General features: G+C 41.4%; 1 protein-coding gene across 2 annotated transcripts in view; it reads right to left on the reverse strand.

Annotated features, from left to right (window-relative positions):
- dnah7 (dynein, axonemal, heavy chain 7) overlaps positions 1-13,129 on the reverse strand; it is a 99,851-nt gene that overhangs the window by 21,287 nt on the left and 65,435 nt on the right. The window contains exons 47-55 of one of the 2 annotated variants that reach the window (XM_083537224.1): positions 11,865-12,028; positions 9,941-10,095; positions 6,016-6,206; positions 3,209-3,342; positions 2,614-2,949; positions 1,268-1,394; positions 532-726; positions 357-449; positions 89-265 (exon numbers count right to left, since the gene is read on the reverse strand). In XM_083537224.1, coding sequence (XP_083393350.1) covers positions 89-265; positions 357-449; positions 532-726; positions 1,268-1,394; positions 2,614-2,949; positions 3,209-3,342; positions 6,016-6,206; positions 9,941-10,095; positions 11,865-12,028 — 1,572 coding nt within the window. Of the gene's footprint in view, positions 1-88; positions 266-356; positions 450-531; positions 727-1,267; positions 1,395-2,613; positions 2,950-3,208; positions 3,343-6,015; positions 6,207-9,940; positions 10,096-11,864; positions 12,029-13,129 lie in introns of those variants that run through there. The other variant, XM_083537225.1, reaches the window with a different exon arrangement.

Here is a 13,129-nt window from a genome sequence, read left to right on the forward strand (position 1 = left end):
TGACGAATTCTCGATGCACAATGCCGTGATAGTCGCAACCGGGGATGAGCATGTACTTGGTACTTAAGAAGAACATTGTTTGAGATACCTGTTCATCTCCGAATTTCAGCAGAGCTGCCATGGGGTCGGAGCCTGGTGAGAGGATGAAGATGAGGGGAGCACAGCAGTGACTGTCTCCAAAAGCTTTCCCAAGGTTAAAAGGAGGCACCTCGATAAACTGCTGTCCCAAGCTGTTGGACACAAACTCCTGCACCATAGGAATGATCTTAGGGGTAAGAAAAAAAAAAGTTATAGATCAAGACGTTGATGTTTGTAGCGCTCAAAAACAAGTGAATAGCATGAGATGGTGGTTTCACCTTGTCTGGTCTCAGGCAGCGTATGATCAACATTCTCTGAAACTGGCTGAGTTTCTCGTGCCAGTCTCCAGGAAAAGGTGTGTGATGAGGATCCTGGGTAACGCACATATAGATGAGACACACACTTTGAGAAATTTTTCATTCTGCTGTAGCATGACGCTGGTATAGAACGCACCTTGCTGTCGTACACGTCTTTCCAGCTGTCTTTAAGGCGTGCCAAGTCTTTGCGGAGACCCTTGAAACATCGTAGCTCGTCCAGGCGGCAGATCTCGTCCCACGATTTCTTAGGCAGCCACGTAAAGGGATTGGGGTGAGGGTTCTCCAGACCTACGCCTCCCGTTAGCAGAAAACGCCACTCGTTCTCATCAATCTACAGCAGGAAATGGGCAATGTGCATAGTGATGTGGGCCAGATTTTTTTTCTCCAGATTATTAATCCAACACATTTTACATAATTTCTCAATTTAGTCTTTATTAAGGGAATTTAACGGACAATTAATGCAATGAGTTTATTAACTAGAACACTTGTGCAGTTATGCTCGTTTAAATTTAAAATGAAATACTTAAAAAATGAATTTTAAGACAACATTCCTACTGTCAAATAGACTTAATTAGAAACCTGTGACGTCTCCTGCTGGTCAAAGATCGAATTAATGTCAATTGCCCCATTAAAGTCTATTTTTTCTTTTTGCCCCTAACATCTTGGTGGCCCAGATATACCTTCAGAATTTCGAGGTCTTAAGAAGTCTGATAGCTTGAAGTTGTTTTGGAAGCATACGAAGGAACCAAAGCAGGAGGTTTTGATGTTAAATATGTACATAAAATGATCTGCGGCACATTTTCTATTCATTAAATCTACACATTCGGCCGATCGACTTTTTGAACAGCGCGCTGCGCAAAGGCGAAACTTACGAGATTTTCGTGTTTCAACAGGTTGACATTGAGGCAGAATGAGAAAAGCAGCTTGTCCTTCTCGAACAGCGATCGGCACACGTTGACATACAGCGAATAGGTGAAGTGGTCTCTTAGGATCTGCAGTCTGAAAACAAATAGGCAACGAAGAATGAGTCATGAAAATCACTGGGATTTTCTTCGTATGGAAAATCAACGCAGTGAGTAATTCAAATAAATGACTTGGCGATTAACGTTTTTTGTTCAGGTTACCACATTTTGCCCCATTTGCTAAACAACCTCCACTCTTCTGGGAAGATGTTTCACTAGATTTTGTAGTTGGCTTGAGAGGATTTGTACTCATTGATTCACAAGGTTAGTGGCAGTGGTGGGTTAGTGGTTAAGCATCTGGGTTACTGATCAGAAGGTCAGGGGTTCAATCTCCAGCACTGCCAAGCTGCCTTTGTTGGGTCCTTGAGCAAGGCACTTCAAGACTCAAGGCTTCATCATGGCTGACAAACTGGTGTATATGTAAACATTTCCTTGTGTGAAGTGGTAGTTTAGTGGTTAAGTCTTTGGAAGGTCATCAGTTCAAATCCCAGCCACACCAACTGCCACTCCTAGGCTCCTAAACAAGGCCCTTAATCCTATTGCTGCTTAGTTGTGTAAATAAGATAAATCACCCTGTAAAAGGAGCGTCTGCCAAAAGCTGTAAATGTAAGGATTTCAGTAAAGTCAGGTACTGATGAACATGAGGTGATGGAGGCCTGGGGTGCACTCGGCGTTCTAATTCATCCCAAAAGTGTTCATTAAGGTTGTAAGCAGGCCACTCTGATGTCTCTCTTAATGATGCTAAGTATCTGAATAGGGCACACACTAATTTGGATAAATAAAAAAATGGCGTTTTGGTCTAAAAATGCTCCTTGTCCAACCCTTTAATTTTCGATGATTTCCCAACGTCTCCCAAAAGTTGCTTGTCTACACTGAAAGGTCCGAAAATGCTCATGTCCCTGTACGAGCGAAAAATAAAACCCTTCGACCCGCGTAATATCTGCTGGCCCTTTATTTACTTTCCGGCTCCTTGAACTGAAACATCGTTTCATCAAATCAAATTAAATGAAACATTCGAAAGCCTCAATTTTCACAGTCCTCGATGCGTCGCTAAAACAGTTTCTAAAGCTGCTCTCTGACTGATTTATCCACCATCAGTTACAACTCGTAGGTTTCAGTGATGGGTCTCATATAGATTGAGTGCAAGAACATATTAATATTTTCCAACATATTGCTTAGAGAAAAGAATCTTTGAAAGAAAAACAGCGATGCAAGAACCTCTGACACAACGACTACTTGTGTAAAACACTTCACACCTCTGCTCCAGATGCTCGCTCTTGTCCGAGTTGTCGATGGATAAAATAAAGAGATTGATGAACCAGCCGAGGGAGTACTGGTACATGGGTTCGATGTTGGCCAGGTCGGCGATTGAGAAGAACAAGATGGCCGAGTGGACTGCGATGGGAGTGTAGCCCATACGCGTTTCGTCGATCTTCCTCTCGGTCGCTTCAGCCACGGCCTGCTTCTCCGAGATTTCATTGGCCAGAACTTTGGAGGATGACAGAATCTGAACAGCTGTTTCGTCCTCGAGGATGTTCCCTTCAGATGCCGAGAGCACTTCCAGGATCTTGTCTTCGATCTCCTTGAGCTGTCTGAGGGATGGGAAAGGAATTAGTCTTCGAGATTATACAACCATTCCAATCAACCTAACATTATTATTATTATTATTATTATTAGACTATTGGAAAAACTTTCTGTTTAACAGATGAGTGTCAGTTATGTAAGGTATAAAATAAAGGTATAAAAGGATCTGCTCTCGAACAAACTGCCATGACGTACTTTGAAACTGAATGACTGGCAACCAAAGATCTATGCAAACACACAGGATATAAAGGTTCTCTCTGATCATACCTCTTGTTTTCCGCTCCCCGCAGGATAAGGGCTTGTTTCTCCTCTTCTAGATCCGGCCTCTCTCGAGCCACCACTATACCAAGCAGCTGGTCTTGCATTCCTTCAGGCGTGATCATGAAGTTCAGAAGTGTTACCTAAACCACCCAACAGGTGAATTCAGACAAAAATCATGTGACATGTTTTAAACTAGGTTTGCATGTATTGTATCTATACACAGATGTAAGGTCATTTTAAGGTCAGAGGTTTTTTTTTAATTTTTTTTTATAATAATAATACAGAAAAATATTTAATTGTTTGATAAAATAAAATAAAAAAAATGGTCGAATATGGTGGCTTCAAATAAAATGTAAATAAAATCACGAAATAAAAATGTTTAATATATAAAATCTAGTGCATAATTTTTTTTTTATTGAGATCTTTCAAATGAGATTTGAAGAAGAGGCACGTATGGATGGGGAAAAAAAAAACTTTGTCCATATAGGTTTTACATTTTTTATATTAAAATTAATGTATATATTTTTGTACTTCTGTTTGACCATTTAAAAAAAAATATATATAAATAAGTAAATAAAAGGGCGAAATTAAAACCTTCAACGAAACACACGTAAACATTTGTTTCACTAGTCTCAAATCAGCACCAAAATCCACCACGGCGCACACATCCGGCAATTAAAACCGTCCGTGTGAAAACATGGCAAAAGTTCCGTTTGGTGTCCTGATGATTTACGTCATTTAAAACACCATAATTAATTTAAAACATTTACAAAAATATTTAGTCTTAATGCTCTATGGTGAGTTTGGTTTTACAAATAATAAACATACATTTGCATAAATAATCCATGTTTGTCCGTGTTGATTCGAGAATTCAAAACTTGAAAAGTATTAATTTAAGGTACATTTAAAACTTGACTTCATGCCTTTTTGAGTCCTATAACAAAACAAATTATTTCAGCTCCATTTCAAATCTTTGTCTATATTTTTTTACCATTTGACCAATCAAGTGCCTCGATGTTATAAGAAAAAAGAATACATAATAATTCATTCTTTCTAGTGCGGAAAAAAATAATACAATTCAGAGAATTGTGCTAGAGAAAAAACTAGAATAAAATCATTTCAATGGGCCCTGAATATACACTGAGATTAGTACGATCTAATCTTGGCTTGCGGCAAAAAAAAAAAAAAAACGGCAAATCTTGGCACAGAGACGCTTTCGTTTGCCGCACAATCGCTTTCAGTTTGTAACGGAGTTGATGTTCGCGTAGAAGAAAAGGATTCGAAAAAAAAAGTACCGTGAAGACGTTTAGAACTAGAAATATTGTGTGGGAATACGGGGTACAGGGAAATCGTCTGAGCACATCTAACGCTGTAGAGCTTATTATTCATGACAGATGAAGATAGAGACAGCTCGCTGCATGAAATATCTCTGCATCTGTTTGCTGGGGATTCATTAGGGGTGCGCACACACATACACACTCATACACACCTGTTCCCTGCAGCTGTGTGTTGCCGCCTCGGACGCGAACACGCAGCATTTATGCGAAATAGATCAGCGTGATCTTGCCCGAGGCTTCATTACAAACTTTCAAAGCTAATGCCTTGCACCATTTGTGTTTGTCTACTGAGGGCTTTTCTAGTAATCCTCGAGTTATCCTTTTGCAGTTTTGCCGCCTTTTATCGAGTCGGTTTCGGAAATGAAAAGCACCACATTATACTCATAAAAAGAGGTAACTTTTTTTTTTTTTCTTTCTCACTTGTCACATGTACATTACAGAACAGTGGAATTCATTCTTCCAGTGATTTCAGGAAGCTGGGGTTAGCTACGATACAGCGCCCCTACAGGTGAACGGCAGTAGCGCGTTCGAAACATGGCGGCTGCAAATCGTTGAATTTACTGCCGGATTAAGTTGAGCGTGAGCGGAGAAATAGTGGCCGATTCAGAAGATATTTACACAACGGACTTGTTCCTTCCCGTCAATGATCAAAATACCAACGACAATGCAACGGTAGCCCCGCCTTCAAGCAATGATCGACGGAGGCTGGGCGTGGTTAGCTCTGAATACATTATCAAAACAGCAGCGACTGAACTCCATACGTCGTGGTTTATTAATTGACGTCTCGTGTGTGTGTGTGTGTGTGTGTTAATGCTCTTATTTCCGCTTGTTTCACATATCTGGGAAAATACCTTTTGTACCAAATGTTGCCCGTATGCTAATGGAAATTGTAAATTGAAATACTTAGCCATTACCTACTTAGCCGTTTTGCATACGTGTTGTAATTACGCATCAGTGAAATAAAACATTTTATACAAAACTCGTTTTTTGAGCGTTTACGAATCATAAAATGAAACCCGGTCTCTGTAGCGCTTCACGCCATTGTCAGTCGCACGCCTTACGAGATGGAGATGTCTGCTTTAGATGTCAGAGACCCAAACAATGTGCAGATCTCTGAAAGCAGCGGGAGCCTCTATTATGATCGGCAACAACGATCGTCTCTCTTTTATCTAGCGGATGGCAAATAGAAGGGGGGTTCGGGAAGGGGGGTGGGGGGGGGGAGACGGCAAATAACAGTAACTTGGCCTTAAGTTACTTTCTACACTTGTGCAGTCTTTTGTCACTAATGCCGTATTCTAGTTCGGAGAGGGCAGCCTTTCATCACCAGATTAAATCTGCGCTATCTGTGTTTGGACAGTGGGGATAAAGAAGCGCTGTGTGTATGAATCAGAACACTCTGTTCTGGGCTTTATTTTCCTGAATAACTGCAGTGTGTGTGTGTGTGTGTGTGTGTGTGTGTGTGAGATTAACTCCCACCTTGACCGAAGTCTCGGGCAGATAATGTGGGTTGCGTAGCTTGGTGGTGATGTAGAATCGGAAGTCCGGGGCGTATTCTATAGTGGAGTCTCCCAGGCGGATACACACACTCCCGCCTTGCTTGAACGTCTGCTTCAGCAGCAGAGGCTCCAGAATAGGGTCCAGTTCCTCACCTACATTCTCCAGCAGAACTGGAAGAAAAAAGTACGAAATGAGATCATGGGCCTTCGTGTGAAAATTGCAGAAAGAAAGAAATCCATGTCCTTTACACAGATTATATATGCATTTCACACCTCAGCCTTCAGTGGTGTCCTACCTGAACTTCTTAACACCGTCATGATGACGCCACGTCTATAAAAACCATCAATATTATCGAGAAACGCGGTAAAACAGAAAGCGAGAATGAATGCAAGAGCATGAATTACTGGAACTATGTCCTGTGGTCTGATAAACTTTTTTGGGTCAGATGGTGTCCAGCATGTGTGGCGACGCCCTGGTGAGGAGCACCAAGAAAATTGTCCTACCTACAATTAAGCATGGTGGTGGTAGCATCATGGTCCGGGGCTGTATAAATCCTGCTGGTACTGGAAAGCTGCGGTTCATTCAGGGAAACATGGATTCCAGCATGTACTGTGACATTCTGAAGCATCACATAAAGCCCTTTCTTCAGAAACTGGTCCGAACAGCAGTTTTCCGAAATAATAACGACCCCAAACACACCACAAACATGACAACTGCCTTGCTGAGGAAGCTGAAGGTGAAGTGGCCAAGTATGTCTCCAGACCTGAACCTTATTGAGCACCTGTGGGGCTCCTCAAGAGGAAGGTGGAGAAGCGCTATGTGTCCAACATCCAGCAGCTCTGTGATGTCATTATGGAGGAGTGGAAGAGGATCCCAGCAACAATCTGTGCAGCTCTGGTGAATTCCATTCCCAGGAGGTAGGTCGGTCTGTCTGTCTGTCTGTCTGTCTGTCTGTCTGTCTGTCTGTCTGTCTGTCTGTCTGTCTGTCTGTCTGTCTATCTATCTGTCTATCTGTCTGTCTGTCTGTCTGTCTGTCTGTCTGTCTGTCTGTCTGTCTGACAAGAAATTTCTGACACTCTCTCTCTCTCTCTCTCTCTCTCTCTCTCTCTCTCTCACTCACTCTCTCACTCTCTCTCTCTCTCTCTTTCATGCCAAACTGAGTTCACGATGTATAAAACCCCTATTTATTTTTGCTGAAACAAATGTAAAAAAAAAACTGTACCTCACAATAACACCTATTTACTCAGATGCCACTCAGGGCTTCTGAGGTGGGAATTAAAGCATTGCTTCTCATCATCAGGGCTAAAAACAGTGAATACTGAGGGAATCGTTCAAACACAAACGGAGCCATCTGGTCTATTCTCACTTATTTCTCTCTCTCTCTCTCTCCTTTATTCTCTCACTTTCTCTCTGTTTCCTCTCAGGGAAAGAGCTGACAGGCATGGAAGACGATCACAAATTCAGATCGGCTTCTCTGGCCCACCTTTGATCCGCCCAGGAGGATCAGACATGCAAAAATGATGTGCAGATGCCGCTTCCAGGCAGCGTGCGTCCTGGAAATAAGCAACGTTTTCATCGCCCGGAGGTGAGAATGTGAGTATTGCTTGTTTCAGCTCCGAGTCGGTTTCAAGTTTGCTGTTGAAGAGAGACCCCTGGGGAGAGCGGGCTGTATTGCAAGTGCGCTGTAAATATCAGGTTATTGTTTGAATAGATCAGACTTCACAAGCAGGAAGAGATTCTCAGTTATCCAGGTTCGGTTTTTTGGAAGTTGAGTCGTGTTAGTCTGGTTAGATTGAAATGTTTTACTGAGGGGAAATTAACAGGATTCCATAGATTTGTGTGCTCCAGGGTCAAGATCCTGCCCCCCTCTATAGCTAAAGGAATAAGGGGACGGTGGAAGGGGGTGGGGGGTGTTAGGAATATAAGGAGTTGTTAGGATGTAATAATCCTGCAGAAGGAGAGTAAGAAGGAGTGTATTAAAGTATGTAAAAGGTTGTAGTCTCAGAGGTAAAAAGCATTGGACTGTGGCTTGGAAGGTCACATGTTCAAATCCCAGCACCACCAAGCTGCCACTGCTGGATATTTTGAGTAAGGCCCTTAACCCCTCCACTGCTCAGTTGTAAGTCGCTCTGGATAAGGTTGTCTGCCAAATGCTGTAAATGTAAGTATTGGGGTATTGTGTGCCCCGGTGAGGCTTTTCTGGTGGACACATGAAGTGGGCTTGATCTTGCTGAGCTTGTTACAGTGACAATTGGCAAGCTGTGGGATTTATTAGGAGGAACTGTGAGTCCTCAAAGTTGGTGTGTTGAAAGATGGATTGCATAAACCTCAGAATTTCTGTGACAAAGGGCCAAATTGTGATGGCTAGACGACTAGACCAGAGAATCTGGAGAAAAACAGCTGGTCTGGTGGGGTGGTCCAAAGAAGGAAACTGGAACATGTTGGGAGTGAAGGCAAACACGTCTGATCTGATCCACGAAATTGCGTTTCTCCAGAGGCTCCAATGTGCAGATGTAACATAACAGTCAGCAGCCAAGACAGGAAACAAATAGACAGCGAAATAGACCGTGGACTAGACAGTACCGAAAAACAATAAACAGAGATAACGCAATAGACATCACAACAACAAAAATAATAAAAAATATTGCAAAGGCTTATTGCACAATAAATGTTCACATTGTAAGGTTCAGTGCAGAAGTGGCAAGAATATAAACTACCTGTGATTAATTCAAAGTGCTCAAGTGATGAGAATAATTAATAGCACATGTCTGGTTAATGCACAAGACGAGGTTGAAAAAAAAGTGTGCGGTTCAGCCGTCATAGTCGTGACAGGTCAGTCGGGTTTTTCCAGTACAGACACTCCCCATTTTACGAAAATTAACTTTCACGCATACGAATAAACCTGTCCTCAACGTGGAATTTGTTCGGAGTCTTAAAAATTGAAAACGGAGGCGAGTCGGCGCGAGCTAGTCGTCGACCGTAACGAGTCTACGAGATGCGCACTGGACTGGACTACTTTTAATTACTTAATACAAAATATTGTATACAGTATTTTGATTATTTCGATTTGTTTATTTGATAGTATATATAGCTCTTGCATCATTAGGAGATATGCGTAGTCAAAAACGAACACAGTAACAACTTACGAGTGTTTAAAGGCTCTGGCATGGAGAAGCTGGTGCTGGATCTATGATGATCACAAATGTTGAGCTATTTTATGAGTTGCTCAGTAGCTCCTAGTTTTATAACCATAAAGACTGTAGAAGACTGTAGAAAGAACATTACTGTACTTACATGAGCACTGAAGTGTAAAATTATTAGTTCTCACTCTCCAGTATTCTGTAGTGTTGAAAGATTTATGATCAAACTCTTGATGTCACCCAAATGAGGATGGGTTCCTTTTTTGAGTCTGGTTCCTCTCAAGGTTTCTTCCTCATAACATCTTTTCCTTGCCACAGTCATGGCTGCTCATCAGGGATCAATGCTTTTTTTGACCCCCAACTACACGTGAAAATAAACTGAACTCCGTGAAGACATGGTCGGAGTAGAAGAACTCGTGTCCTCTGACCTCCTCGACTGCACCAGACACCTTCTGGATGAACTGGAGCACTGAATAAATCGCTAAAGCCGCACCTAAAATCTAGTGGAAAGCCTTCTCAGAAGAGTGGAGCGTTAAAGGAGAATAAATACGGAATTGGACGTATTGCGTTTCAATATACACAAAAACACAATTTCTTAGGACAATCTGGATTGTTAATTTATAGGGAAGACTCTTCATTGGGGTCCTGATTCTTTTGAAGATGGTATATTTACTGTAGATAAACCCACCATGAAGTGTGTATCCTCTAGAGTCATACCGTTACAGTCGCACATCCTGCTGAAAGCCAAATATGAGTTTAATCACCTGGTGTGCCGAACTGGATGCAGTTCTCCAGCGTTCTCACAAAGTTTCCATCGCTCAGCTTGATGACGTGCAGACTGTTGCCCTTCTCCATATTCTTTACCCACTTGTTCGCCTGGCCCTGTGGGTCGATCATCAAAGGCCAGCGTCGGGCGTTCCTGCACGACAGAGATGTTTGCCAAACAGGTGAGGGACTTTTTAGGACCTGCTCGAGAACTTTGTAAAGAACATTCACATGCAAGAAGCGGCCTCATCCTTGCTTCATAAATCCTGTTTGAAGTCTAATTTGCATAACTCTTTTTGAAACATTGCGAATGGTCAAGGTGAGGGTGAAGGGCGTATTAGGAGTAGTGGCTTTTTTTTTTTTTGTCTCATTTGCAGGAAGCATGCGAACAGCATTAGTGGATCATGCAGGGAAGAAAAGTTTCCTTCCTAACGAAGGAAAGTCACATCTTTAGAAATACTTATAGTGGCTGTCAGAAGTGTGAAAACACCTAGTTTTTGATGGTTTTCGAGACCATTTGTTTTGCAACAAATCAGGCTAAAACACACAGGAATTGGAATGAGTGGAATCCAATTGTGACGTTTTTTTGGCATTAACACAAGAACTGGTATAAGACAGAGACCAGAAGAGAGAGAAGTTTGTAAACCTCCTCACCCTCACAGTCAAACATGGAGGTGGAAGCTTAATGGTTTTGGGGTTGTTTCGGAGCAGGGAAGGTTGTAGACTTATTCGTTTTATTTGTTTGGTCAACGTAAATCCTCAGACATTTTATTTTACCTAATTTGTTGCATAGAAACAGAAGGAACATGGACTTTCAAAAACCATTAGAGAAGGTGTGTCCAAATTTTTAACACAAAAAGTAGCTGGTTGTTAGTTTTAAAATGGTATTAATTCAAGGAACATGCAGAGGACCAATTAAAGACCACTTACATGTAAGGAACCCTCAACATGCTCCTCAAGATTTTCGACTGCAAGTTAATAACGAGAACGTGAAACAAAAAGTGGTTATGATTTCCGGCACCGGGTCCGGTTTTTGTGTTATTTTAAGTGTTTATTGATTTTACAAAAATTTCCGGGCATGCACGGGAAATAAGCAGTTTACGCAGAACAAAAGCTTTCAAACGATCTCTCGGGCGTCTTTGTGGAGCAGATCCTTGGAATATAAAGTTCATATTTTAGAAGAGATCTTTCAGGACTGGGATGAACTTTAGGAATATATGATTAGAGATCAGGATCACATGTCAACAATCTATATTATTTTCCATTGGGGGGTGGGGGGGGGGATCCGGGGTTTGGGGAATTTGAATATCTCCGATTTCTGGGATTCTGAGGGAAATTCCGGAGAACACTCTCATTTTGACTCGCACGGCGTTAATATTTTCTATTTTGAGGACATACAGTATTGTGTGCAGGACGTGATTGCATTATTTCTCAAGAATAGCATTTCTCTAATCTATTCCCACCCAACAAACCTAAATCACTTCTCGATATTAAACGCTATTTTTCTTTTTTCTTTCGAATATTGTCACACAGGCTTCTAAATGGGATTATATTGCTTCCTAAAAATACCATCAGCTATTGTGCTGTCAAATCTGGTAAAGTAAATCGTTAAAGAAGTGTCCCTTTATGAATAAAAAAGAAAGTGCTATACAAATGCTGTATTAGGAAAAAAAAAAGAAGACCCTCTAAACCAATCAGATTCCAAAATTCCGCAATGTTAAGTATTAAATTTGTATATATTTTTATTATAAGACATCACAATGTAAGAACAGTATGATGATTAGCCTGGAATGAGATGCCCTAAAACATTCACAGGTAAACACCACATCTTCAGGACCATGTAAGTGCTGAACTCCATAACGTACCATACTACCCAAAGGTACACTCAAATATTTTATGGTCTGGATTTGAGAAAGTACGTACGAGATGATGATGGCGTTGTCAATAGAGAAAGTGTCTGACGGAAGTCCGGCGATGATCCAGCTTCGGATTTTCACCGGCTCCCCCAGAGAGAGCATCAGCGACATGTTCTTAGAGCAGGGGATCGCTCTGGCCTTACACAGCTCGATCCATTCTTCTGTAGCACTCTACAAAATTGTACATTCATGCACAAGTGAGATTACTATGAACGGTTGCAGCGATGATGAAGATGTAATGATGGATATCTGGTGCCCTTCAGATGAGGATGGGTTCCCTTTGTTGAAAAGATTGAACACCCCTGATCTAAGGTTTTGTATTTTATTTTATTCATCACCATCAACCCTATAGTTCGCTCATTAGAGATGAACTCAAAGGAACAAATTTGTGAATTTAGCATTTCTATTCATAATCTGTTTATTTCTCGAAAACTTCTTTGTGACACTGTGTAACGTAAAAAAGGGGCTACTAAATTGAGTTTAACTGCATCTAAAAATGTATTTACTATCAAACCTGCAACAGATTAGGACAGTGGTCCCCAACCTTTTTGGCGCCACGGACCGGATTAATGTCGGCCAAATGTTAACGGAACGGCCTTTAAGGTGTGGCGGATAAATACAACAAAATAAAACGATACGACCATAAAAACTGGTATTTTCTAAATCGAATAATAAACGTGAACCCACTGTGTTGTTTTTTGTTCATTTTGCTCGCTTGGGGTTTGAATTTAGCGCTAATGTATTATGTGTTAGCGGCCTTTAAGAAGGTAGGGGATGGAGGTAAGACATGTGACTGAAGGCATCATGACATGCATCATGAGTGAGACATAGACAGATGTGGCGGAGGGAATCCGGTCATTTTCCAAAATAAAACCATTCAGAATTTGATAATAAATAAAATGAAAATAATGTAAGTTATATATTCTTTCTGTGCGACCCGGTACCAATTGACCAATTGCCTGGGGGTTGGGGACCACTGGATTAGTTCCCTTATTATTAAAAATAATCCTTTCCTGGAAACCCTGGATGGCGTCGTACATCCACACCACCGGAATCCAGGTCCATCGCAAGGCGTTCCAGTCTCATGCATACTAATTCCGGCTTTAAAAGTAGCTGGAGAGTTTTGTTTCGAAATGAAAGCGCACCTAATATTTAAGCGACTACCGGTCCCTGCAATATTACCTCTCTTGCATGGACTACATTTTTTTACGTGGGCCCTGACAGCAGGATATCTTGTTCCAAGCTGTTAGAAATATTACTTGTGTATATTCG

The sequence above is a fragment of the Silurus aristotelis genome (genome assembly GCF_946808225.1).
Source record: "Silurus aristotelis genome assembly, chromosome: 3".
Classification (NCBI taxonomy): domain Eukaryota; kingdom Metazoa; phylum Chordata; class Actinopteri; order Siluriformes; family Siluridae; genus Silurus; species Silurus aristotelis.